Source organism: Aythya fuligula, chromosome 2, assembly GCF_009819795.1.
Source record: "Aythya fuligula isolate bAytFul2 chromosome 2, bAytFul2.pri, whole genome shotgun sequence".
Taxonomy (NCBI): domain Eukaryota; kingdom Metazoa; phylum Chordata; class Aves; order Anseriformes; family Anatidae; genus Aythya; species Aythya fuligula.
The window spans coordinates 106,955,189-106,982,864 of NC_045560.1; the positions used below are offsets into that span (position 1 = coordinate 106,955,189).

Genomic DNA, 27,676 nt, shown 5'->3' on the forward strand with positions numbered 1-27,676 from the left:
GAATCAGAGCCACTTCTTCATGAATTTAAGCTCACAGAGCTGACACAAGGTGTCTATCCCTGCCTCAGTAACTGCTGATCCTTCATCTATTGTAAGCAAAACCTTTATGGCCCTCCTAGATCTCATGCTACCGATAGATCAAGAAAACCGATAGTGATCATCTGATGTGGTCTACCTCCAAAACAGAAAAGAATAGCTGTGTGGCCCATTACATTTCTTACAAAGGATGATGTGACAGTACAGGAAAATAGTAGCTGAAAACATAACCTGATCTTGAAAGGCTTCTAAAAGCAGGAGCTATTTCACTTCGCTTCCAAAGGCGAAAGAAAGGTGTTTCAGGATTAGCAAGGTGGATTCATTTGGCAGAACCCAGGAAGGCCTCACTGCAACTTTAAATTGCTTTAGTAAAAAATGACACTACTGGAAAATACCAGAAAGAACTGTTTTGGAAATTTTAATATGCATTGGACTTGAATGAATGTTAGCAAAGTCTCCCAACATTTTAGTAGATATTTTGATTATTTCTGAAATGTCTATTGCCCTACAAATTTTCTTCCAACAGCTATCAATTCTACTGACCACAAAGCATAGTTTACTGACTTGCCCCCCTCAGACCAAACTGCGATCCTCACCTGCTTATCTAGCACAGATTCTTCTGGCTCCTATCACAGGATAAAAAGGGACAACATTTATTAACTGGAAGGTGTCTTGAACTAGACTTCAAGGCAGATTCCCATGAAAAAGGTCCCATGAAAAAGCCTGACAACAACAAACCCAATCTGGTACGTACAATGAGACCACGAGCACATACTTTTTCTATATACTGGGAAAGTGCCATTGTCTGAGTGCACAGATTATTAAAACATAGTGTATTCCCTGTAAAGAAACACACACACAAACCCTTCTCTTCTCCCAAAGAAATTTTAATCAAATTAAGAACTACATTCCTGCTCAAGTCGCAAAGTAAAAACATTTCAGAGATCTCTATAAACCTTTGCAACTGCAAAGTAAAGCTACACTTACATTTCCACGGTGTAAGACAGAGGTATAAATGCAATCCCTCAAACTAACGTAAAATAACTGCAACAGAATAGTCTACTCTTTCTTTGTTATTAAAAAAAAAAAAAAAAAAAAAAAAAAGATGTATACCATTCAATGAGTAAATGTTGTAAATCATTTGATTTACAGAGGGGGGAGTAGTAAAGCAGAAGAGGAAAGAATGATACATAAAATTCATTTTACCCTATCTCCTTCCTAAAAGCATAGCATTTCTCTGAATTACAAGCAATGCATACACAATGCAGTCCTTCACAACTTTAGTTGTGAGAATTTGCATGGATCTAGCCTAGCATAAGAAAATGAGGTGAAGATGAAGTCAATGGCAGTGATGGACAGGCCAAGTGTAATTTAACTTCAGCCCCTCGTCGGATACAATGCATTACTATAATCAACACGTGTCACTGAACTCCTAAGTATGCTGTCCTAATAGCTTCCATCAGGAAGTTTTGTTTTATTTCAATACAGCATTTCTCTTCCAAAAGACACTTTATAATTTCCTTAGAAACATCATTTCTAACAATGGGATTTGGCTCTTTTAAAAGACCACGAGAATGTTTGAGGCATAATGCTTTTTGATACCATAACAAAGAATGTACTGAATAAAGAAAAACAGTAATTATACTTTTAATTATTGTGCTATAATTAACATATCTTGTATAACAAACTTCAGAATTGTAGACAAAGAATACCGGATGAGGGCAAAACTTGGTGTCATCTGCTGCTGTTTGCACTTAATTAGCAACAAAAAATTGCAGAAAGATTCCACCAGTTTCTAAAAACATGCTTTTTCACAATTTAACCTTGACATGGGAAGAAGCATGTGTTGTGAAACTTTCTATCAAGTATTGAAGAACGCCTTGGAAAAAAAAAAAAAACACAGGCTAACATCATTTATCCTGAATATAAGTAACGCATCTGTGTGTTTGGAAGCCAAGTGAAACGGCATCTCTTCATGTGTTCATTTCAAAGCTGAGGCAACTACCTTGCTCAGAATATCCTGTGGCTCAGCAGATGTATTGAAAATAATCAATGTGGTTATATCCAATTGTTAGTCAGGCCTTCTGGAGCTGGAATACATGCAGCCATAAATATTAATGCGTGTGCTTTTTTAGACCTATCTTCAAATGTTCCATCAAATTTTCTGTAAATGAGGAAAAACATAAAGGAACGCATTTTAATAGGCAAAGCAAAGCTCAGGCAACTATTAAGTAAAAAAGGATATCCCAGAATTCTTCAGGGAATTTGACAGTCTGTGCTTCCCTAGACTCTGAATCATTGATATGCTAAAATGCAGCACACCAACAAAGCCTTCGTTAGGAAATAAATCCGTGAATAGTAATAATGCTCAGAAAAAGCATCTAGAGTTGGAGGTAGCAAAGAGAAATCTGGCATACAGTAACAAACATGACAGCTGAGGCAAAGACTAGTTCATGGCTAGTGTATTCAGCAGAATTTACAGAATCACTAAGAAGACTTCCTGACCGCAGAAATCTCATGCGCATACTGAGCTTAAAGCAGAAGAAAAGAGAATGACAGTCTTGCAAATAAATATATTCTCCCAAGAAGCACGATGGCACATGAACTGTACGGAATAGGAATGAGAACAGACTGTTGAAATAACAAAACCCCAGAATCTCAAAGTAACAAAAATGAACAAGTCTTTTGGCAATTAACTTGCTTTCCTTACAAATATCTTTTATTTAACATTTGTAATACAAAAAAAAATGGGACTTCTGTTGGGCTTTACTCTTGCAATAGTATGGAAAGACTGTCAAACTGCCAAAAAAAAGGAAATGTACAACTTCATGATAAAAGAGGTCATTTGAAGACTATACATTTGCATGCAAAATAGTGACCTAAAATTACCTAAGTTCAAACACTTTTCTTCTCAATGTGAACAAAACTCATTAGTGAAAGAAACTATATAACCTAAGATTATACAGGAGGATTTTCTATATTCCTTTACACAGGAGGGGCTCTATTTGCCAAACACAAAAGATAAATAGCATCGCTCTAGCGGCTGAAGCATCATTGAGGTATCAGTTTTTATTTCCATACTGCTGGTGGAGAACTACCTTTTCCAAAAGAGTATTTTCACTTGAATGACAGTGGTAAATAGAGATCTCAGGGGAGCTCCTTCCCAGAACTTTAACTGCAAATTCATTAATGGGAGAGGAAAACACAAAACTTTTTATTTGTGCCTGGGTAATTCCACACATGCATTGCTGGATACCTTTCAGGAGACTATAATAATGATAGATTTCAGATTTCAAAAGTAATCCACTCAGAGAAGATTTTCTTTTATGGCCATTTGCTGCTGAGTCAGAACATCACTTCTGTTTAGTAAAAATTATCTCTACCAGGTGTCAGGATGAGTAACTTGATAGAAAAAGATGTATCTAATCTGAATCTTAAGACGATGTAGAAAGCTGAGTAAATCCTGCTGTACAAGGTTACTGGACATGGACGTATACCACAACAGAAATAGCCATCCTGCTGGTGCTGTGCACCTGTGAAGACTACACCTAATATAAATCTAATTTATACATTGAGAAGTCCTTATGATTGACTGCACCGGTGAATAAATACTGTATCCACTTCCACTGGCTCTTTTTTTTTCTTCTTCTTTAAAGATTTTCACAGAAGGTAAAAATGGTCTCTAATATTTCGCGTTAAGGTAAAAGTACAGCTAGATATAGACAAACTAAAACAATTAGCATAGGTAATTTAAATTCAATAGGCCCTGTAATATGCCCTTGCAAAATACAGTTTACCCTTGCTGTAACTAAAATAATAATAAACTTCTTACTAATTATAGAATTGTTGTTACTGCTACACTAAGACACGGGGGAAAAAGTGCCCCGCACGCAGTAAAGCTGCTTATATTTTGCAAGCCATGTGAGTTAAATGCCTGAATTGATGTTTTTCCACAAAAAGTAATTTCTGCAAACAATTTCCTGCTTCCACAAACATGCTTCATGCTAAAATTAAACATGGCAAGCAAAACACCACAGCATACGTAAGACGTTAAATTGCATTGCTGAAAGATAACTCATCTCTTTACACACGCAACAACAGTTTATTCCACTGCAAAAATTTAGGCTCACAGACTGGCTTAATTTTAACATTTTAACAGGACCTCCATCAGCCCAAGTGAGAGCTTTCAAAGGCTGTATTTCATGTGATATAAGGCAGTATTTCATCTGATGGCAGCCTAATAAGGAAAAGCTGAGGAAGTAACTCCTATCAGCAGCGCTCTAATGACAAAGGTCTTGCATAAAAGAGCCTCTTTCTCAAATTCCTTGTTTTTCTTTCTTTCTTTTGTATCCCTCAACAGGACAAGCCAAAAGAATACATTAAGGATCATCCCGTTGTCACTATGTGTTTGATACATTCCTTGTGCAACTGCATGAGAAGCACATTCTGGGAAAGAACATCTAATTCCTGAGCTCAGGCTGGAGTGATACAGCTCAGCTGCATATGTACTAGGCACTTGGAGAAATCCCCTTCTTTACCAAGCCACTTACATGACATTTGGGTGCTTCCAGGGACGGGTGACGATGCTGCAAGTGCGTAATTCTGTCAAGGATTTTCCACAGTCATTGTTTTGAACTTGTGCACCTAACTTCACTCTTATACCACTGTGGGTTTCTTAGCACTAGGTCTTCTTCTCATCCTTTGCTGATCTGAAAGAGTTTGCGATGCTGGGAAGAGCTGAACACTAATGAACTGTGAAGGACAGCCTTCTGAGCCACACCACAGCAGAACCAGGACCAGACCCAGGAGTTTACTGAGAAATCGAGGAGAGGTCAAGAACACACAAGTATGGGGGAAATCAGGAACTCAAAACTGGCAGAAGGGTGGTTCCTCCTCACTGAGGTAAAACACTGGAGTTTTAAGCAACAGTGTAATCATATTTGAACTTTATGCAAAATCCCAATATACATGGTTACTGCTAATAAAAGTGCATCTGTAGCATCCATGTTCCAATATGAATATGTATGTATTGAAACGTGCTTTTAAATGTGAGAAGCAAAGAAGTGTGATCAATCGGTGCTTGCAATTATCACAAATATTTGATGTTATTAGCTGCTGAAACATTATGACTTGGATAATTACCTGCACCTGTTTTCTCATAATTAAATGGTTGTGTACATCATTAAATTTTCAATGAGGTCCAGACAGTATTTTTTTTTTTTTCCTTTGTGTTACTGAAATGCAGTTGATTAGAAATGTTGTGACTTCTAGATGAAGAATGCATTTCAGCTGGTGAGGGAAATAACTATATTGCTTTAACACTGAGAACAAAAGTACCGAGCTTTTTAATTCAGATCATGGAATTCATGAAAGCCTTTTAATTGCTTCTTCTGTGACTCCAAATTCTGCAAACATATACAAGGGAATTAAGACTGTGTCTGGTATTTTGGAAAATCTGATTGCATCTAATACAAGAGGACTTAAATTCAACACACAGAAAAAGAATCCATCCATTTTGCCTGTGTGTTAGCCTTGCTCCACAGGCACATTTTCCACTTGATGTACTGCCACATGACTGTCCTCAGCAGGGAAGCAGAAGTCCAACAGGTACAGACATCCAGAGACACCTGAAGACAAGCTGCAGGCAGAAATTCTCGGTGGCAATATGTAATCCCCCTAAATGCTTTTGGCTGTATCAATTACTTCCACTGAAAAATAATTTTTATGCCTACACAGTAAGTGAAGAAACTTCACTTTGTGCCATTTTTTGACATTTTTCAGTGCACTTCTACTGTATTCCAGATTTTTTTAAATTACATAGAGTATTTCCTATGAGGTTTGATGAAGGTTAATGAAGCAATTTAAACCACACAATGGAGGAGCACAATGGCAGATGCTAAAAACAAATTGTTCTTAAACTGTGACTTTTTTTTTTTCGGTTGGAAGAGAGGCCTGGTTTTGACAGCAATGAGGAAGGAGCTTTCTTTATCACTGTCTTGTACTTCAGAGTCATTTCAAATTCAACCCAAAGAACAAGTACTCCATGAATGACAAGTTTGCCAAATAGCTTTCCAATGCAGCATTTAATGACCTCTGCCTCAAATCACTCAAATCAATGACTTTTTGGCCACTTGTACTACAGTCACTGCTCAAGCTGCTAACAAAATGCTATCAGTCATCAATGCCTGCCAACAAATTAAGTGCTGTAATAGGGGATGAAAAAAAATCTCCCATAAATATAATTGAAACAACAATTCTCTCTTTAATTTCAGCAAAAAGCCTTAAAATAATGTGCCAAGAAAATAATTCCCTGAAGAATCACGTTTGCACTCCTGAAGAAGAGTGATGGAGTCCATTTCCAGCTCACTGTCATTTTAACTGTGGCTATGACTACGTTCTCATCACAGAGAAGAACTGTCTTAGAAGATAAACTACTAACTTAGGATATAACTGGCTTAGGCCTTCAAATGGAGGCAGTCACATTACACACTTTAAAGCCTGTAGATGCAAGGAAAAGGTTTTGATCCACTGTTTATTAGTTTCTAAAGGGCAGGATGGATGAAAAGAAATCTAATGGGATAAGCATGAGACTGAAAGAAAAGCCCTGAAGACTGCAAGAAATTAAGAGGCTTTTTTTTTCCAGTAGATTAATTACTAAACAAGAAAAAGCTTACTTAGGGATACTCTGATTATTCCCCTTCCTCCTGTTCCTGCAACACAGTGAGTGCAGCTCCTAGAGGAGCATTTTCTGACTCACTGTTTATCCACAGTCCTCATAGGCTTTTTATTGGTCACAGCTTTTCTCAAACTGGCTAAGTATTTTCACTCTCTAATAGGGGAAAACAGCCAGGGAAACAAGCACAAAAAAAATTGTATTGCTCCTTAATGCAGCTCTGCTGAAAGTGGAGCACAAACTGCACTAGTTTCAGCAAGGTACCCCTGGCACTGAAGGTACGGTAACAGCCTTCAGCACTGAGTGAGTGCCTAGGGACCCCTACACTAAAGCCTGTGCTACTTCATTTCTATTGCTATGAGGTCCCAAACTACCTAGACTAAAGCTACCTGAGGTACATTTGCATGTCTCAGGCATAGCCCCGGGAAAGAAGATTTACATTCTGTGTGGCCTCTGAACCAAGAGCCCCCACCAGAACTGACTGAATTTTTCTTTTCCAGGCAACTCAAGCTGGAAAATGTCAGTTTATCAGACGGTAACAGGAAGGCAACTGTCCTGAGTCCCAGATAAAATATCTCCATCATTATTCCTGGTTATTTCGACAAGGAGCACTTTCCCTCTCTCCCGTCATGATTCTCTTACCTCATCTGAAGGAACACCTCATAAACACTCCGCAGAGGGGAAACAATCACACAAACAAAAGCTCGGTTAGCCAGGGTACTTCTAATTTAGCAAGGGATTCAGGAACAAGACTCTGACGCACTTAACCAGCAGGATAGCGGCTGGAAATATGGGTGGAAGACGGGAGGAAGACTAATCTGGGTGTCCAATGCACAACATTAAAACTCTGCAATCCTAAACATTTTCATTGTCAGGAAATCCATTTCAAACCCAGCTCTGGTGCCTGGCTTATTATGTTAGCTGCTGCTCAGCATATATTATTGCAGGTGTTATATATAACCCCAGCAGGAAAACCGTAATCATATCAAGGTAAATGAGTTAGGCTGGTGGGCTTGCTTAGCAGTGTGTGGCACCGCGCGGTCTTACACAGAAATACCCTCAGTAGAAATACCAAAGCCAGAAGACTCTTGCTTAATGAGAAGTGAATTCCACAGACCTGTCATACAGACTCTCCAACTCCTGTGGAAGAGGAGAGTTTCTAAAAGATTAACAAAAATAAATCATAACTTACCGTATCATCTTTTACCGAACATCGTTACAAAGTCTTAAACAACTATTGGTGGATCCTACCATTGCATCTCCCACTCACTTCCACCAGTTGCAGCACATTCTCTGATTCTCTACATAAATATCAGACGGCTGCTGTGATACATGAGAAAACAGGGCAAGTGTTGTATTCCTCCTGGTATGGTACAGTTACCAAAATACTACAGCAGGCTCGTTGCTTGAAATGAAAACCAGAAAGTCTTCTGCCTTAGGCATTACCTCAGGAGTCATGCTGCTTATATTCAAAATACTTAATTCCGCAAAAGAAGAAAAAAGTGTAAAATGGAAGTCACACGCAGAGAATATTTACTACAAAAGATTAAATAAATCTTTAGCATATTAACTCCACCAGTTTACCAAAAAAAATCTACTAAGCATGTAGGCAAAATACATTCAAGTAACTTGTCTAGTTGCCTACTAAGGAAGATATGAACATTCTCTTCAGTGATTCAGAACCAGCAATTCTGATGCTTATTCATCTTTTATTTCCCTTTGCAAGAAAATGGAACTTCTCCTGAGAAAGAATTTTCCTTTACTGTATGCACGGTATTTATGGTAACTCCAGGCTTTGGGTCAGGTGCTGAAATCTGTAAGTCAGGTCAGAGGTTAAAAATGACTATAAGGTTCCTGTAAGAGATCATGACAAGCAATGCGTTCACCATAGCTGGTAGCATTGCCCTGGTCATTGAACAAACCTATTAAGTGCACTACTAAGTTTTTACGTATGTTTTTAAAGTAGCTGACTCATTTGGTGCTTGCACTATAGCCATGGCAGCACAGAGCTAGCTGGGTCTGTACTCATGTGGTTTGCTTGGGCTGACCTCCATGTTGCTCCACATTAGCAGCAACTGATATTAGCTTACACAGCTAATTGGAAACTGGCTTGGATGCGTCAACATGAGCTGGAGCTGCTTACGGAAGAGGTGTGCACGTTCTCAATGCCTGTAACTATTACCTCAGCATGCAATAAAATGCCAAACATGCCAGTGCTTCAGGCCTAGAAAATTCTGTAAAAAACATAACCTGAACACAGTGAACAAGGTGCACCTCCCACGACTTGATAGTAATTTATAGCTGGAGAGCGTTCAAATGAATTTAAGAAAAAGCAGCTATATAAAGTAATCTGGGAGGAACAGCGTTCAATAAGAAACATATTGAACTCTCTATTACACAAAAGCAAACAGAACAAAAGCATCCCTGATAAGAGAAGAAAATGATACAGTACTAAAATGTATTTAATGATAAAAAACACATCATGCTGGAAAGTCAAAGCACAAAAACTTTACATGGTAAGACACTGCAGCTGGGTTAATATAGACTACCCAACTGATTGCTTTAAGATTTATTTTTTTGTAAGGGATCTCAGCCTTTCCACACACAATTAAACAGTATCATACATTTTTCTCACAACTGTATCACATTCTATAATAGCAAACATCACTAGCTATGCATATCTGCTAACTATACATCAAAAGGCTATTTCAAACAATCATTTCTGTAAACATTATATGCATCTTCTACAGGCACTACACAGACTGTTAAACATTTACCAGCCCTACATATTCAGGATGCATATAACCATACTAGGCCATTCAAAATGTACATATAGTCATTACAATTATATATTATCACCTCATAAAGCACAAACAGAATCTTCATCCTGGCTTTGACCAGCACTATATCAAACATAAAAGTCTTCATTGCTCCAAGCATCCTTTCAATCCAGTGAATGGTGGCAGTCTGTAAAGATTTGATTTATAACTGATTTTGAACAATTCTAAACTAATGAAAGGCTGATGCCAGTGACTCACTGTAAATGCAGTGACATCCCTTCAGTGGTATCAAACCAACTGCTGACAGAAGAAAAATGACGCTACTGTTCCTTGGAAATTAACTGGAACTGTGAGACACTGCAGAAGGATTTTACACAACTGAACACAGTGCTTTGTAACAAAATATGCGGACAACAGAAAGTACAACCAGTACATGGTGAACAGAGCAGACTCTTGACAATATTTGCATTTCTTACAGTAATCTGCAAAATTCTAATTGCATCACTGTCAGTGACAAGGCTTGCTGTAGCAGTATATAAGCAACCAACACATTCACCTCAAAAAATAAATTTTCATTTTTAAGTTTGCCTTCTTCTCTGTGTATTTTTTTTCTTGTTGCTGTGTTTTGGTTTGGGTAGGGGGAGATACTTGGTTGGTTGGGTTTTGTTTGTTTGTCTGTTTTTTAACTCATTTGACCTTTCTCAGCTCTTACCATAATCATTCCTCAGAAGATTCCAGATCTGACCTGATTCATTCTGAAGTACCTGTTTCACAGCTCTGATCCCATATTCTCATTCTCTCCTCTTCAGTGAGAGCAACTGCCACACAGAGTGCAATCAGCAATCTGGCATACGTATATATGTGTACATGTATTTGTACATCCATATTCATTCCAAAGCTTACATCCTCTTTTTCCCCCCCTCTGTTCTTTATCCAACCAACAACTCTGTTGCACTTGATTCTTCTGTTCTTGCCTTCTAGGGCACAAATTATGTACCCGTACTCTTCTGACTGACTGCCAGGTATCAGAGAGAAGGCTTCACTACTGCAGTCTCCCCTACTCAGCATGCATTCCTTACTAAAAACAACTCAGGATAAGCAGGAGTTTGAGTTATCAGGTAAAGCACCAGAGCACTCCATGGGAACACCAGAACTCCAAAATGCTGATAGGCCATAATGAATTTGACCAGATTTGAGTATAAATGGGATTGCAGTTGCAGAGTGAGAGCAGAGCCAGCATACGTTGAGAGAAATGAGTTAAGATCTGGAAAAATCAACCAAAAATCATAATAGAAATACAGGAAGAAAAGGTCCTAAAGACACTTTTTTTTTTTTTTTTTTTTTTTTTTGCATTTTTTTGCATCACCGGCTCTCAGAGCACTAAACAAGAACTGCTCTATAAAAAGAAAATAAAAGATGGAGTAATAGAATGAAGTAATGCAACAGAACTGATTAGAACAACAGGAAGGGATTTAGGCACTTTTTTTTTTTTCTTAAATAAACACAGTGGCAAAATGAAGCATTAAGAACAGTGAGACAGTCACGTCTGCTCAAGAGGGAGCATCTTCCCAACAGTGAGGCAACATGAAGAAGAGCATAAAGATCTCTCCCTGAAAACTTAGCAACTTAGCAAACAGCAATATGATGAAGACTGACAACATGGTGTAGCAGAAAGTAAAACTGGTGTATTGATAGCTACATCAACATGAGGCAAGCAAGGAGATGGCAGAGAGAACTGAGATAAGCAGCTTGTATTTGATGCAACGGAGAAAGAGAAACCCAAGTAGAAATAAAAAAAAAAAGTAAAAGCATCTGGTTTGGAAAAAGAATCTTCAGAACTACATTCCAAATGCAAAGATGTGGTTTGTAGATCTCTCTGGGCATGAATCTGGCATAGATCATTATGTTCTAGATTTATCGCATTGTAAACGCCAAATCTGAATTTGCCACTGCTGTGATGTAAGCACATCCACAGTGATCAAGAATATCATGGAAGAAAATCTCACCCAAGAGATAAACTGGATAGGGAGTATCTTTAGTAAGAAGTCACACCCTCGTAACAGTTCCTAAGTAACAGCGGTGGGTTGACCTTGGCTGGCCGATAGGCACACATGCAGCTGCTCTCACTCCTTCATTCCCACCTCTTCTAGCCTCCCTCCTTACCCAACACCAAGCAGCGCAGGGATGATGGGGAGTGGGGATTGAGGTCAGTCCATCACAGCTCCACTCTGTTGCTCCTTCCTCATCACACATTTCCCCTACTCCAGCATGGATCCCTCCCACAGGATACACTCCTTTGTGAGCTGATCCAACACGGGTATTTCCCACAGGCTGCAGCTCTTCAGTAACTGCTCAAGCATGGGTCATCTCCATGGGGTACAGTCCTTCAGGAACAGACTGAACCAGCACAGGTCCCCCACAGGCCAGAGTTCTTGCCAGACAACCTGCTCCAGGATGGGCTCCTCTCCATGGGCCACAGCCTCCTCCAGGCCACATCCACCTGCTCCACCGAGGGCTCCTCCACAGGGGGGGCTGTAGCATGGAGATCTGCTCCATGTGGGACCCATAGGCTGCAGGGGGACAGCCTGCTCCACCAGGGGCCTCTCCACAGGCCACAGAGGAACTGCTTCTCTGTCACCTGGAGCACCTCACACCCTGCCTTCTTCTCCTGTGACTTTGGTACCTGCAGAGTTGCTCCTCTCACATCTGTTTCTCACAGCTGCTGTGCAGTATTTTTCACCCTTTCTTTGATATATTTTCCCAGAGGCACCCCACTTGTGGCTGTCCCTGGTTTCTTCTCACAGAGGCTATCCCTGAAGACATCCCCTGCTACCAAAACCTCGCCATGTAGACACAGTGAACTACTGGTTTGGCATAATTTTTCTGAAGATACTTTTACTGTGGTACAGCCAGAGGGTTTATATGCATAATTGTAAATGTGTGTTACATACATGCATTAACATCAAAGTACCTGCTTTAACTGCTCAACAGGACAAGGTGAGATGGCATTAATAATAAGTGTTTCTGTATTGTATTTTTGAACAATATTATGAACACATATTCTTGGAACAGACAGAAAAGGAGAAAGAGGTTGAGAAAAGTCAACAGCCACAATTGCTACAGTAGTTACTCCAGCTGACTCACAAGACCCTTTAAACTGAGTAGCAGCGGATTAACCAGTCTCATTCAATCCATACAAATATATATATATGTCATTCCTTTTTTGACTCTGTTTAACGCATTTTCAGATTAGTACTGCTCACTAAAGGTCATGCTTATATTTATCAAGAAAATTAGAGTGCTAGTGCCCTACTTACTCTAGTAAGAATAACCTCGTATTTTTCTACTATAGTAACAGTCTAGCAAGGATTAAAGCTCAATGTACTGAACACTTCTATTTAATGATACATTATTTTTTATATAACTCACCAATTTTCATCTAAAACTATACCTCACAAATAACTATTAACGTTCAATAAAATATAAATATATGTGTCCATTAATAAGTGCACATAGGTGCACATATACTGTATGACACTTTTGTCCCACTGAAATAACAAATAAAGCCAAAATATTTACCCAACTGAACTACAGCTACTCTCTGAACAGTCTCATGTGGATTAAAATAAATCTAATGTCATAACTAGCGTACTTCCCCCCTCACTGCCACCAAATTATACAAAATATTTTATATTGATATCAACTCACTGATGCATATTCCCTGAAATTAGGAATGTTATGTGCATTAATTTTTTCAACTGACAAGGGACTGCTGAACTGAGAGTACTTGTTTCAGTCTAGTATTACAACACTGTTGCATAAAGTATTTTGTTTTCAAGCCAAGAATTCTCCAGAAAACAGTAATCTAACATGTTCTATTCATTATTATCTGAAGTTATTTTTTCTAAAATATGTAGCTCATAAAATGCTGACTAGCTACTTGAAATCATTTTTTAAGTGTATCACGTAACTCTCTGGCTAAGGTTAACTGAAAACTAATTAAAATCATTAAGACGATGATTTGAACAAGAACAGGAAAAAACTCCCTGAATGAAATGAAGAGAAAAATTAGATACCACTTGGCTGAATTGTGCCCTTAGACCCACTGCTTCTCATTTGAAAAAAAAAAAAAAAAAAAAAAAAGAACATTTCTCTCCTTCTCTAAGACATTTTTGACCTTTTAAGGCACCAGTATCAACAACCATCCACAGACTAACATGTTCATCTTCTGACCCAAGACTCCCAAAGCATATTTCAGTTCCTTTATGGGCAGAAATAAAACTCCCTAAACTCTAAATATAGTTTACTTCCAAATTTAATATCTTTCTACTTGATCAGCAGAACATTATTTTAGTTTTCTGATAAAAAGGGAGGAAGACAAACAAGAAACAAGCCATGTGACATCTGATAAATAAAATTACATAGATACCATTTTCCTTCCATGAAAATACCAGTCCCTACTACATCTGGACTCTTGCCCTGGAGGAAAAAAAGAAAATCTTAAAGTCTTTGATCATCTCAGGAAAAAACAGAGTTGAAGCTCTTCCATCTGCCAAGAAGACTAAGCAACATATACTGACAACCTCTTCCGCAAAATTCAAGTGGGGAAAGTAACGAGTGAATGAAAATTGGAACAGAAAGAGAATTTCCAGTGGTGTGATTGAGAAAAAGAATGTATAGCTTGTACTGCAGGCCAAGATGACTGATAAGCCATGTGTATGAACTCCAGCTTGAGAGACAGTAATAAGCACTGAAATAGTCCAGAAAAAATTTAGCATTCTGCGCCAAGCCAACTGGACAAGAGCCCACTTCAGAAGAAATCTGCAAAATCCTTCTTTATCTGTGATGATGAACTCAGTCTACAATGATGACTGAGTGCAGGCAAACCAAATGTTTCTCTTCAAGCGGAGTCTCACCTTTGCTTGAGGGAACTTGGACATGATGCTGTCCACAACACAGGGCAATGGTGAAAAATCTACAATGAAGACTGCTAAGAGGATTTTTAGAAGTGAATTCTATCTAAGGCTCATTAGCGTGTATCATAGATTAGTGTATACATTAGTATACTAGGGACGAGTGCACGTGTTCAGGTTTTATTTATACAGTCACTCCTTACATTTTTCATTGTTTTTCTCCTAATTCACTTCCACAAAAATATGGGAGGAACATTTTCTTGGGAAATACATCTATTAAACAGATTTTATGTAAACCCCAAACTACATTACAGGTGCTTTAAAGAACTAATTGAAACATATTACTGAAACACTAGCACATATATCACACCCATTTACAAGGTTTTTAAGCATTCTGGGTATATTTATACAAAAATATAAGGTTAATGGAGAAGTCCCGTAATGCTATGATCAGATTTTATGAATTGATCTTTTTGTTTTGGCCATTTTGGGGGTGACAGTAGTCACTGAAGGATCAGTCTTTAAAAGCAAAGGAAGATACTGAGCTGGGCTAGATGCAATCAGCGCCCAGGACATATCCTGGAGATCAGCCCCAGTACACAGGGGGAGCTCTTAACATATCCAGCTAAAATCTGAGAAGAAGAAGTAATTGATAAATTTTAGGCTAAATATTTTTAAAGCAGTGTTCAGATTTTTGTGTATTTATGTGATTGAGGTGATAGAGGAAAGTGTTATTACCAGAATACCAGAAGAGCATTACCAGAAGTTTATAGTTCAGCAGCATGCAAGGGCTGTTGCTATGGAATTAGGTTCACCTATATGCAGTACACAAAGTGCATCAAGTAATAGCATCACTACTATCTTTAAAATACAACATGTACAACATTCCGAGACACTTCGTTTTGGGATCTCTGTCCTCTCTTTTTTCTCCCACTCCTTTTTTACTCTCCATTTCTTTTCAGAGCAGAGTTTGCTGAGTATCTCTTCCAATAAAAATGCCTTAGATCACCTTTGTCTTCTCTCTCACTTCGAGTCTTCTTGTTATATAGTTCTGTCTGCCTGGTTGTAGCACTGCTTCATCTTCATTTTCACTGCATCATTTTGTATTCTTTCTGCCTTCCCTGATGATGCCAGGTTTCTCTTTCTACTTTCTAACCTTTATGCTAGAAACTGCACACCAAAAGAAAACCTTTGCATTGCAGAATATCCCTCATAAAATTCACTCAGAAGACTTAGGTATTGCAATTAAACAGATTTTGGCAAAGTAACATTCTAATAATAATACTGTCAAGAAATGCTGAGTAAATGCATAAGCTAATATCAAAGAGAAAAAGAAAAAGTAAAATAAAAGACCAACCAGATGGCATCCATTGATCTGAGGAAGGCTTTATCAGTGTGTTCACCTGATCCCAGTTAAGATCATCATCATCCGACTGACTATAGCCACAGGAACTAAACGGCTCATCAAAAGTACAGCAGCCTGTGAAACAAACACATAGATAAAAATTTAACAAGGCATGCAGGCAATGGATTATGAATCTCATCCTAACAAATTTAACAACAATTCAACACAGGTTGTGTAATTTTTTTTGTAATATCCTTTAATAAGAACAATCATATATTTATTAACCCTTACTTTCTGAGAAGGTATAAAACCTTTTCCCAAGAAAAAAAATCTCAAGGGTGAAAGACCAAACTTAGAACTGCAAAGAAATTTTTCCCGAAGATACAAACATCAGGTATCAAAACCAAACCAACAAAATAGAAAGCAATCAAACTCAAAACATCAAAAGACGGAATAATTAGCATTCTTCAGGAAAAACAAACTATCGCATGTCTGAAAATCTACATTTTAGAAGAAAAACCCAAGTAGAGAGACATCAGCTCCCATTCCTTTATGTTGGTTTTCAAGGAAGGGAAGGCTCCCAGGTGTATCGCGTTGTGCTGCAAACAGGAGCCACTCTGGGCTCTTGTGGGATTAGCAGCACCTTGGGGACAACACAGCACATCCATCTCAATACACCAATCTATGCACAGCCTCAAATGCTGAAACAAAACAGCATTATTTCCTCTCATTTCCCCATTCTCTTCTAAGTAATTTAGAAAAGAATAACACATTGTAAGAGCTCACAGTATCTCAGACTAGGGCAAGGATGAATCTAATCTCAAGAATTTAGAGCACTGGAATCTAACGTTACCCACCAGAACACAGAGAAACTTTGCTTTTTTTCCTTTGGTATACATGGAAACTTGCCCAGCCTTCCCAAATTTTTCTCCCCTAGCTGCAGACTAACACAGGGTTACAATACCCTGCTTTCTGTATTTTCTTTGATGTTTCACTCCAGTGAAGAATGACATCTTTCCTATCCAGGAAAACAAATATAACCCTAGTCATGGATCTTTCAGCCCATATTAAAGTAAATACTGCAGCTGTTCAAACAAAACTAAACTTCAGGGTTATTCATCATCTTGCTATCTGTCCATACAAACATCAGGGCTTAGTCTTGCCAAGCTTTATTAAAATAGAAAACAGAGAAAATCTAGCTTTAAAAAAAGACTTTGCAAACCAAAAGTTTCCTAGAACATAAACGGCGTTGGACAATACTTATCAGGAAAGCACAATAATGTAAAACAAAATACCATTTTACCTGACAAGCTTCACCTAACTGAAGCCCAGCCTTCCCAACAGGCACTCCTCGACTACATTTGACATTTATGACAAGCGCTCGGCAGGCATATAATCTTTAATGGAAATTAATTTTATAAACACATCCCATTTGCCCTGTCAGCCTGGATACAGGTCATCCTATACCGTGCTCTGTTCTAAAATGCCTTTCTATAGCAAGTCTTCATTAGCTCGAGGTATGTCAGGGAAATTAGCATCTCTGGCTACTGCCTTTCCGTACTCGTGCAGGTGCATGGGTTTCAATTAGTGAGCCCACTGGGAATGGAAAACCCAGGAAGGAACTTGCAGCTCCACACTCTGACACTTCCCCTCCATGGTAGGAACAGACAGAAATTGTCTCTCTCCTGATATGAAACCAATTCAGAAATAAAATTGGTATGTTAATAGTACATCGAGTGACATCTGGAACATTTCCAGGGGGAAGGGCTAGACTTTGGGGCAGCCATTCGCACCGTTGTTCTCATGCCTGCATAAATTGTACTTGATACAGTTAAAATGTGCCACAGGGTAAGTTTCAGACACAAAGGCAAAATAAAAGTTTTCACAGACAGACTTGTGTTTTTCATAAAACAAAAACAAACCACGGGTGAAGAAAAAGGTAGTTCCTTGCAAAGGTTTTGCAAATGATACTATGCCATAAATAAATACCGAGTTATACAGAGCACAACATAGTCAAGCTTTGCAATAAAACATATACCTTAATTTAATCAAGCGTAGATTTGAGTTCACAGTTCATACACAGGGCTGGCGAATTTGCATAAAAGCTCCTTTATTTCATTACATCACACTAGGAAGCCATAAAAAAGTGTAATGTATTTTCTTGGTCAAACCCGAAATCTGAGCCAAGTGCTGCAAAATATCCCGTAGTGGAATAAAGGGAAGGGTTTGTGATCCCACACAGTTATTAAAGGCTTGTCTCCCGTTGCTAGTTAGGAAGACGTCAAAACCACAGACAAATAGAACGATAGATGATGGGAAAGTGCTACTTGTCTGGATATTCGTCTGTCAATACAAAGTGTTTCTCACCACTTGTTTTTCTTCCTTTCTCCTGCAAGTTTATAGCTCAATCACTCTGTCAGGATTTTTTTATTATTATTTTTTGTTTTGTCTTTGCCATTTACATCCTTCAAACATTTGTGAATTTACCACCTGATAGCTCCCTCAAAACAGCTATCTAATCTTCACATCTGCTCCAGGAAGAGTTTTGGAGGAACTTTTGAACTCCTCCTTCTGTTCCTAGGCCACTTCCACCCACGGCTACCAACCAAACAAGAACTGGATTGACCAACGTATATACAATCTGCAATGGCACAGGTGCCAAGCCAAGGAGAAGATGAATACAAATGAAGGCTTTGCACAGGTGTGACTTTTTGGGAAGTGTTCTGTAGATTAAGTTAGTACACATGGTTATGTATGTGTTGGAAGTACTTATAGATACATTTATAGACTAAACTAAAAGCAACACAGAAAACCTACCTTGAACAACATCAAAAAAGCTTAGCCAGTTTAGCTAGGTAACAACAGAGTAATCACTAAGTACAGACAGCTGATGTCTCCTCCTGAAGGTGCTGACACTCACTTTTACTCTCTTACAAATGAAACCAATTTGTTTCCAAATTGGCCACAGCATTTGCACAACCATACATTTGCATCTGCTTGTGCCCTCCTGCTTTCTTCTGTAGTGCTTTGCCTATTTGCTAGTCACCACGCTCTTACTGCACAAGGCTTCAACTTCATAAAACATTAACCACATAGGGACAGTAAAATCTGAAAAATTATCAAAGGTTTTTAATGTCCCTCATGGTTTGCACTGCTGTGAAACACAAGCTACTGCCAAAAGAGGTGGTGGTTGTTAATCAGTTAGAATAATTCAGAAATTCTTCTAATTTTTTTCCTAATTATTAGAATTATTTTACCAATCAAAATACATATTGTCTGCTATATAGTTTAATCAAGCTAAGCAATTTCCCTGCATGTTAGGCTGTTATTACACTTTGGATAACAAAACTGCATTTTAAAGGATGATTTTTAGACTGACTGAAATATTTACAACTAACCCAGGAGATATGTAGCCTGTGAAGATCCTTCTGGCTTATTCAGAGTTTTATAGATAGTTTTTGATTCCTAGGAGAAACTGAACTCATGAATGTACATGATGCAACACAGCCTATTACAACCTACTGTTCTTTCAAATGCAATCATCCTTTAACTACCTCTGAATCCAGTTCAGTATAACTGCACCAAAATCCAAATGTAATCATTTTTGTATGTTTTTATTTTTACAGGGTTAAATTACTCTATATCTTGAAAACTTGATGAGTTTCAACCGGGAAAATAATTTAAGATGAAAACAGCTAATTAAATGCTATAAAGAACATACAATATTTTTCCTAATGTGAATCAAGTTTAATTCAAAGTACTCTGTGTGTTACAAAGTATAACTAAGATATGTGTTATGAAGCATTCTTAAAGAATTTGGACTAAGTGACAAAAACTAATATAGAAAACAAGTTCAAGTTATGCTGGACACTTCTTTATTTCTGTTGATCTTACATACTGCAAAGATGTCAGATCAATTTGAAGTTTCTATCAAAAATTTGCTGCCAAATGTAGAAGTGCTGAAATTTGTAATGCTTATTAAAAGTGCTACTAGCATATGCCTATTAAACCAGATACGATGGTTTTTAGATTGCCATAAAAAAAGAGGGCAAGAAAATTATGGCTTCTGGTCTGCCAGAGTACCATGAAGTCTGTTGTGTAACAGGTGACCTCAGAAGTTGAGTTTACTGAATCATTTTATTTGCATTCTACTTTATCTCATTTTATAAGCATTACAAATTCTGTTGCTTCTGTGTTTTAATACTGGCAATGTGTTTAGGTCGATATACTCCAAGTACAACACCGCTATTCTCTGAAGCTGAATTAAAGGTTTTTAAATCTGATTAGAGAGCTGGGTGTCTCAAACACATGCAGTATCCAGGGGCTTTGACTGAGAAGTGAAAGATTAATCTCCTGTTAGGCGATTAATCTCCTACACGGCAATGGATCTTCTCTTCCTGTGCATGACGAACAGAGTCGGTGCCACACCGGTGAATATGCTGTCCTTCAGCCTCCTGTCCTGGTACACACCCGTGCACCCAACAGCAAGGGACCAAGAACTACCTGGGTAGCACACCAAAGCAGACCAACAGCCAAGGAACTGAAAAACGTGACAAAACACAGCTGATAAGCATGACTAAACTGTGGATGAGACAGCTTTCAGCTCCAAGAGATCTGGTTTGGGACTCCCCGCTTAGGAATCCCAGAATTACAGGATGGTTGAGGTTGGAAGGGACCTCTGGAGATCATCTGGTCCAACGCCCCTGCCAAGCAGGGACACCTAGCGAACGCTGCACAAGAAAATGATGGTGATGCTGCCTCATGTTTCTTTTTGCATTTTTGGAGCTGCAGATTTTGGGGCAACCACGGCATCCACACATGTTATCGCATCCTAACAGTCAAAGCTGCTGGGAGAAGTGCATGAGTAGGAGCAGAAGGGACCTGAGCCCCTAAATGTCGAACCATCAAACCAGAGGGAAAACAACAGCTCCTTTGGAGGTGGACAAGAAATCATGAAGTGGAAAATAAAGTGCCAGTCTAAATTATAGACTGGCTAACACAGAAAACAAGGGTAGGAATCGGGACAATTTTTCACATAAGAAACTGAAAGTGCTATCTATAAACCTGCACGACAGGCCTCATCTGATGCATTAGTTTTGTTAAAGATAGGGTGAAGACAAAAAATTGTCCAACACAAAACTGTTCACCTTTGTGAAATCAATAAATGCTTGAGCCCGTGAAGCTCCAAATGAAATAACTATGGCTATGCAAACAGAAGGTTTTAAGAACTTATTAAAAAAACTGGATAAAATGACCTGCCCGCGATCTGCTTTGTGGGCAGATCCTTCCAAAAAAAAAAAAAAAATAAATAATAATAATAAAGGCTCTACCTGTCCTCTCAATACATTAAAAGGACTTTCCAGACAGGCTAGCTCAGAGATATCTAGCAGCACCAACCGGTCTCTGCATGGCCCTAGCATGCACACAGGGCTGCCACATATCCACAGTGTTGCACAGCCACCAGAGCATCCTGGCCAGGCATTTTTCCACTGTGGAAACAACCCCTTATAAAACGGAACATTTACGCCCTCTCGAAGCACACCAAGCTCTGGCCTGATACTAGAGGCAAGCGTTTGGAGCTGTAAAACAATGCTGCCATCTAAATACTGGCCAGGAAGTTGGAAAAAATGTGTTGCATAAAGTTGGACTGATTTAAAATAGCGTCTACGTTCGTTTTGTCAAGTCTGCGTATGTGCAGGGCTGAGTGTGGAGAACCAGAAGAAGCAGATTTTACAATTAAAGAGCTTTTCTAATTGTGGCTGCACTCAGAAAGGGTTTTGGAAAAGGCAGAGGAAAAAAAATCTCATGAGCTAGAGCAAAGATGATGAGGTAAAACGATGTATTTTGCAACTAAGAAAGACCAGATATTAACTCTGGGCATAAGGGAGAATAACAGATGGAAAATGATTCTAAATTGTGCTAAGATACGTGCAAAAGGCAGATGAAGAATTTTTGAGACTCCTGAATTCATGGACCCAATTTCCACAGTATTGCAGGTAATGACAGGATACAGAAAAAAAAAAAAGAAAAAAAAAAGAAAAGAAAAAGAAAAAAGTTTCAGATAAACACTTAAAGTTGCTATTTATGAGACTTCAAGAACTTGACGCATCTTCATAAAACATTTACAATTGTTCTCTCTTCTCCCTCCACTTACCTGACAGCAATTGAATCAACACAAATGTCTCCAAAAACATTTCAGTTTTGGTGACACGAAGAACTGCAGCAAAGTTGCATTTTAAGGAAGACATCTGTCAGTTCCAACTTCCCCTGGAAACCTGCCCAAGTTTAGCCAAATTAAACATTTTCTACATAAGTACACTTGCCTAATAGATACTGAGAATAATTCAAAACATGGGCTCCTTTATGGAAAAGCCCTGAAATTTGGAACAATTTCCTCTCAAAATGCACATTTAAGCTCATTTTACGTACCAAGACATAGGAACAGACACCACCCACTAAGGATAAAAGACAAAATATTGAATATAATGCTCCTAAAATAATTACCACCTATCTCGTGCAAGCAAGGAATATCGATATGATTGTGCTGTTTTAATGTCAATGAATATTTATGAGGCCCATGGGAAAATGGGTGCAAATTAGCATTTAGTGAACAAACTTATTTCTAGCATTTTTTTTTTTAATGTCAGGATACTTAATTTTCCAATATTATCGATAGTTTTTCTTAATGTATGCTACGGCTTATGTTGGTAAAAGTGCACGTGTATGCTCCCATACATGAACTATATCCCTGCTGCAGCTGTCAAGAATTAGAAAATGTCTACCAAAATAAATTATCAAACAATCAATCTGATAAAGAAAGAATAGTATCGTTTAGAAATATATTTAGAAAACCTTTGTTCAAAAGGTATTATTAAAACAAGTATGTTTGCAAAAGTCATTTGGATTTTATGCTTTATTGGTAGGGACGGATGTTATTCTGAGCATTAGAACTACCAGCTGATCTTCTAGTCCAAGCCATGTTAATACTAAAAGAGATATTCCTTGTACGAAGGAACAGCGGCAGCTGTGGATAAATCATTTACTAATTTTAATTTTTATGTTTTAATTCCCTTTTATATAGACCATTTTATAGCTTTTTGATTATTAATCTAATGTTTAAATCAAGCTCCTGATCAGAAAATTCACTTTATACATGTAAGAAATATCACTATGACAAATTCTAAGAAAGATACCTCATAAAAAAAAGATTCCACAGAATATTAAATAAGTACTTTGAAATAGCTTTTCAAGAACAATTAGAAGTTCAATTTGTAACATATATACTTAAGCCACAAATACATGTAGCTTATTAAAATGAGCAAACTGGGCATACTGGTTTCAAGAGGGAGATGGGTCATGTACATGTGCTTTGGAAACCTGCAGAAATTCTGGCCTGTGGTCAAAACCACTACCAAGATGAGTAAATAAAAGACAGACTCCTCGTATGTTTTGCATGCTGTTTATTACAAATACATGACTAAATTATGCTTCAAACATAGAATTCACTTGTATATCTGCCTGAAATGTTTCAGCTTAAACCTTTGACCTACAAGTAAGTGGGAAAAAAAGAAACCTTTTCCCATACTTAAAATAGAATTAAAAATTCAAAAGGTACTGTGGTGCTGGAATAAACTTCCTGAGAAAAACAAAAATGCAACTGAACTTCCAAATAGTTTATACCATCGTATTCATTTGATTTATTTTATCGCTACCTCCTAGGATTGCACAAGGCCTCACATTTATGAAATGTGTGAAAGCACTCAGTCATCTGGGTTGTCAAAGCAAGGAGATGCTCTGCAGGAGAGAGGTCTGGCAATGCTATTTTTTCCCCATTTACTCAGAATGGAGAAGAGCAAGGCCATACTGGGAAGGTGGGGAACAGACGTACAAACTGCAGTAATATATGCAGAAGGTAACACTGTCTTCTGACACGTTAACATGCTGCACCTCTTAATGGATGGGAAATTACATCTCTGTTTTGAAAAACTACAGTAAAACACATGATGCAACATAAGCTGTTGTACCGATCTGTTGAAGATGGGCAAACTTCAACAACAGGAAATAAAGTTTTCAGCTTGCAGTAGCTCCACAGTGATTGTGCTTTGGTAAGTGCGTATCTGAAGAACTGCTTACCTCACCTGGGCACGGCTTCGTACACCATTACAGTGCAGCTCGGTAGAGCTGCCCATGAAGGCTTTCCCCACGAGAGGGGAAGAGGAAGGGAGGGGGAAGGCACTTGGGAAACAAAACCGAACTGTACAAGCAGGAAACGAGACAAAACTGCACAGGTGAGAATCAAGAAAGGAACACGCATACTGGAAAATCTGAGATGAAATAAAATGCAACTTTAAAGGAAGGAAGGAACAGGGTGGGGATATTCAGTCTTTCTGGTTTATGTTTTTTTTGTTTCTTTTCTTGTTCCCAGCTGGGAGCTGGGAGGAAGGCATTGAAATGCAGGCCTCACATCCAAAACCCATCATCATTAAGGGTCTCCTCACCCCTACGCTTCGCCTTAATGGAAACACGGCATAACCTAAGTAATGTACAATCACCAAGACTGATTATGAGACCACACCAGACCATTCCCTAATATCCGTTCAGGAAACGCTGTGCTGGATTTTCAGCCTGTGAAGCAGACAGGTCTTTCCAGGCCTCTTCCACCCGAGAGCTGTGGGCAATGAGCCCGGACAAGGCCAGCACCACCACCGTCAGCCATTCCACACACACAGCCATGTGGCTGTGGAATTAATGGAATTACTAAATGGAATTACTAAAATCCAACATCTTGGTTCTTAATAAGACATTAATATACAGAATCACAGAATCACAGAATTTCTAGGTTGGAAGAGACCTCAGGATCATCGAGTCCAACCTCTGACCTAACGCTAACAGTCCTCACTAAACCATATCCCTAAGCTCTACATCTAAACGTCTTTTCAAGACTTCCAGGGATGGTGACTCCACCACTTCCCTGGGCAGCCTGTTCCAATGCCTCACAACCCTTTTGGTAAAGAAGTTCTTCCTAAGATCCAACCTAAAACTCCCCTGGCTCAACTTAAGCCCATTCCCCCTCGTCCTGTCACCAGGCACGTGGGAGAACAGACTAACCTCCACCTTGCTACAGCCTCCAATTTAGTTATTCCCCAAAAAGTTTTTCCCCAGCCACCAAGTGATACGTTGTACTGGATGTGCTTAGAGGAAGGCAAGAACAAGCAACATGGTAAGCAGCCCCTGTTCTTTTGTCTGTCGATTTGTCAAAAGGCATGGTTGTTTTCACACACAAACCAGCTTTCAGCTAATTTTCATGCCATGAAACTACAAGAAAAAAGAAAGTTGCTAACTACTGTAACTGTACCCATTAACAGCACAGTGTGCCAGCTCATATCAGTGCAACCAGCAAGTACGCTAAGCTCTCATTTTAAAGCTCAGTATTATATTATGTTTTTCTAAGATCAATACAGATGCGCAAAGTGGTTCAGTGTCTTGGAATAAGTAAAACTTAAGCTCTAAATTGAGGGGTCTAAAGCAAACTTTAAGGTACCACAGCCAGATTGCTCGCGCACCACATATTATCCTTGAAGTGAGCCCCAAGATTTCTTCTTCAGCTTCCCCAACTTTTCAGAAGGTTAATATTGGCTCTGAGGTTACCAGCCAGTAGGGCTGAAGACAATCTGTTTTATCAAATTCAGTTTTGATAGCTGAGAGATTAACTATCATTTCATCCAACCATCAGGACATTCTGAGCTGAGCAAGTTTTTTGGTTGTATTTTTTTTCCTGTTGTCAAAAAGACACACTATACTATGGTATTTATCTCTATATAAAGGCATTTCATTGAGAAAGCTGACAGACAGCATTCTCCTCATCTGCCAGTTGAGCTTTTAAAATGTATCTTCACCTTTAAACTCTTCAAGCTAAAAAACCACAAGTGTACTTGAAGCTCAATCACCCTCCCTGGTGCTGCTCATTTTTAATGAGCCTCTTGTCTTTATGTCTCCCAGAAGACAGCCTCCACAGAGCAATCTCAGGTGATGCGAAACCAATGCTTGATGCTTCTCCAAAGCACTGTCTTTTTGAGCCTGAAATCTTCCCACTAAACCCGTATGGGACTGATGGGCCATTTCAGTCAAACCCAATTTCGCTTCTTTATCACAAGCCCCTGCTTAAAAACTCTACTGTGGATTGCTTGTACACACAATCTGTTTCAAGCTTTGAACTTTAAAAAGGATTTAAGCAGTCAATCTCAATATCATTATAAATCCAACGTGCATTACTTTCCCATTGATTGTGAGAAAATAAAAGTTTGAAGCTTGATTTCACGGGTAATCTTTCCATTTGCTTGATGAGTTCTGCAGTTGTAACAGAACACTTAATGCATCCTGTTAGATAACAGCGTATTAAGCTTGGATGAGAAATCCAGACTATTTACAACACACTTCCAGTTTTAAGTAAAGAACAAAGGCAGCATTAGCCCTGCTGGTCTCTGAGGCTCCTGATTTATAATGCATTCAAAAAGACCCCAAACATGACACATTTCTGCATGAGGGGTTCTACAACCTTAAAATACTTTCATAAAACTAATAATGCATATTTTATATTTCCTCTGCTTGAGATATATATACAGAATATACTGAAGTTTATATTCTACCTCATAAATAGACAGGACAGATGCAAACAGGATACCTTGGTATGCATTCCATTTGTTATTATATTAAAAATGGTACTTTTCCTTAAAAAATATAGTGAAATAGTTTATCACCTAATTAAATGAGCTGTTTGTGTTCTCATTTTTAATGTGTGTACTGAGACATTTGAGAACAAATGCCACAGAATAGTTTTATACATAGAAAGAACTAAAACCATGAAGCCCACACAGCCCCTGCCCTGCCTGCCAATCAAAGCATTGCCCTCTTCTTTTTCTCTGATTTTTTCATCTAAAGGTTTTCTGCTGTGCTTTTCCTCATTTTATCTGGGGGCTTCCCTTCAGGTGAGAAAGGCTATTGCTCATTTTGTTTTTCTTTTCAAAGCCACTGTGTTTGCTTTTTTACCTTGCAGTGCCTACAAATGGCTTCAGCTGCATCCCAAACCATTTAGTTCTATGATATATCTCTAGCTACTTGATCAATAATTCAGGAAAATATTCATCTCTGTTTAGTTACTGCTGTCAGTACACCTCTTTGTGTCTGGATGAAAAGAGAGCAGGACCTCCATCTGGAGGCTTTACCTGTGCTGCTCAATGAATTAACCTGTAGGAGGTGCCACAGTGATGAAGCAGTCAAAAACCTCCAGTAGGCAACTTCATCACACGGGTAATTAGTTCACTACATCAATAACGCCTCCAGTCGTTAGCAGCGCCAAGGCTGAATCCCAGGTCTGCTTGTTAAATTCAGGCAGCACAACAGGCTTTCCCTGTGCTACAAGTATAAATAACCTTCTATTTTTAAATGTAGTTAGTTAGCTACTGCTTTTTCCCTCTCATTTTTAGTCATTATCTCTTGCAATAAATTATACTTTATTTCATTCATCACGTCTATAACCTCCTGCCAGAAGAAGATGAAATAATTAATTTTAGAAACCTCTGACATTTTCACAAGGCCTGATCAACTATAAAAGAGGCCCACATTTGAGAGTATTAAAGCAGCACTACTGCTGTAACACTGACCTGCCCAAGCTTACGTGACCCAAGGAATGAACTCTTGAATCTCCCACACACTACATAGCACTACCACTACGCTGTCTGGATGAAATAATTACTTCCAATTCTTGCTCATAAGAGGATTACGTCGGTACTAAATTCACTTAAACATTATACCGCAACAAAAAGACGAATCAAGGCCACACAAAGCTCGATGCTTTCTAACCTTGTGGAAACCATTTCATGTCTGCAACGATCTTCATGTTTTATCTGTGATCAGGATGCAGGAGTGGAAT

The 27,676-nt window shown here is 38.6% G+C and overlaps 1 protein-coding gene across 10 annotated transcripts in view; it reads right to left on the reverse strand.

Moving 5' to 3' along the window:
• The window catches only part of PTPRM (protein tyrosine phosphatase receptor type M), a 465,329-nt gene that overhangs the window by 342,377 nt on the left and 95,276 nt on the right, over window positions 1–27,676 (reverse strand). For all 10 annotated transcript variants that reach the window (XM_032181299.1, XM_032181298.1, XM_032181296.1 and 7 more), the window contains exon 2: window positions 15,760–15,882. In XM_032181299.1, coding sequence (XP_032037190.1) covers window positions 15,760–15,882 — 123 coding nt within the window. The remainder of the gene's footprint in view (window positions 1–15,759; window positions 15,883–27,676) is intronic.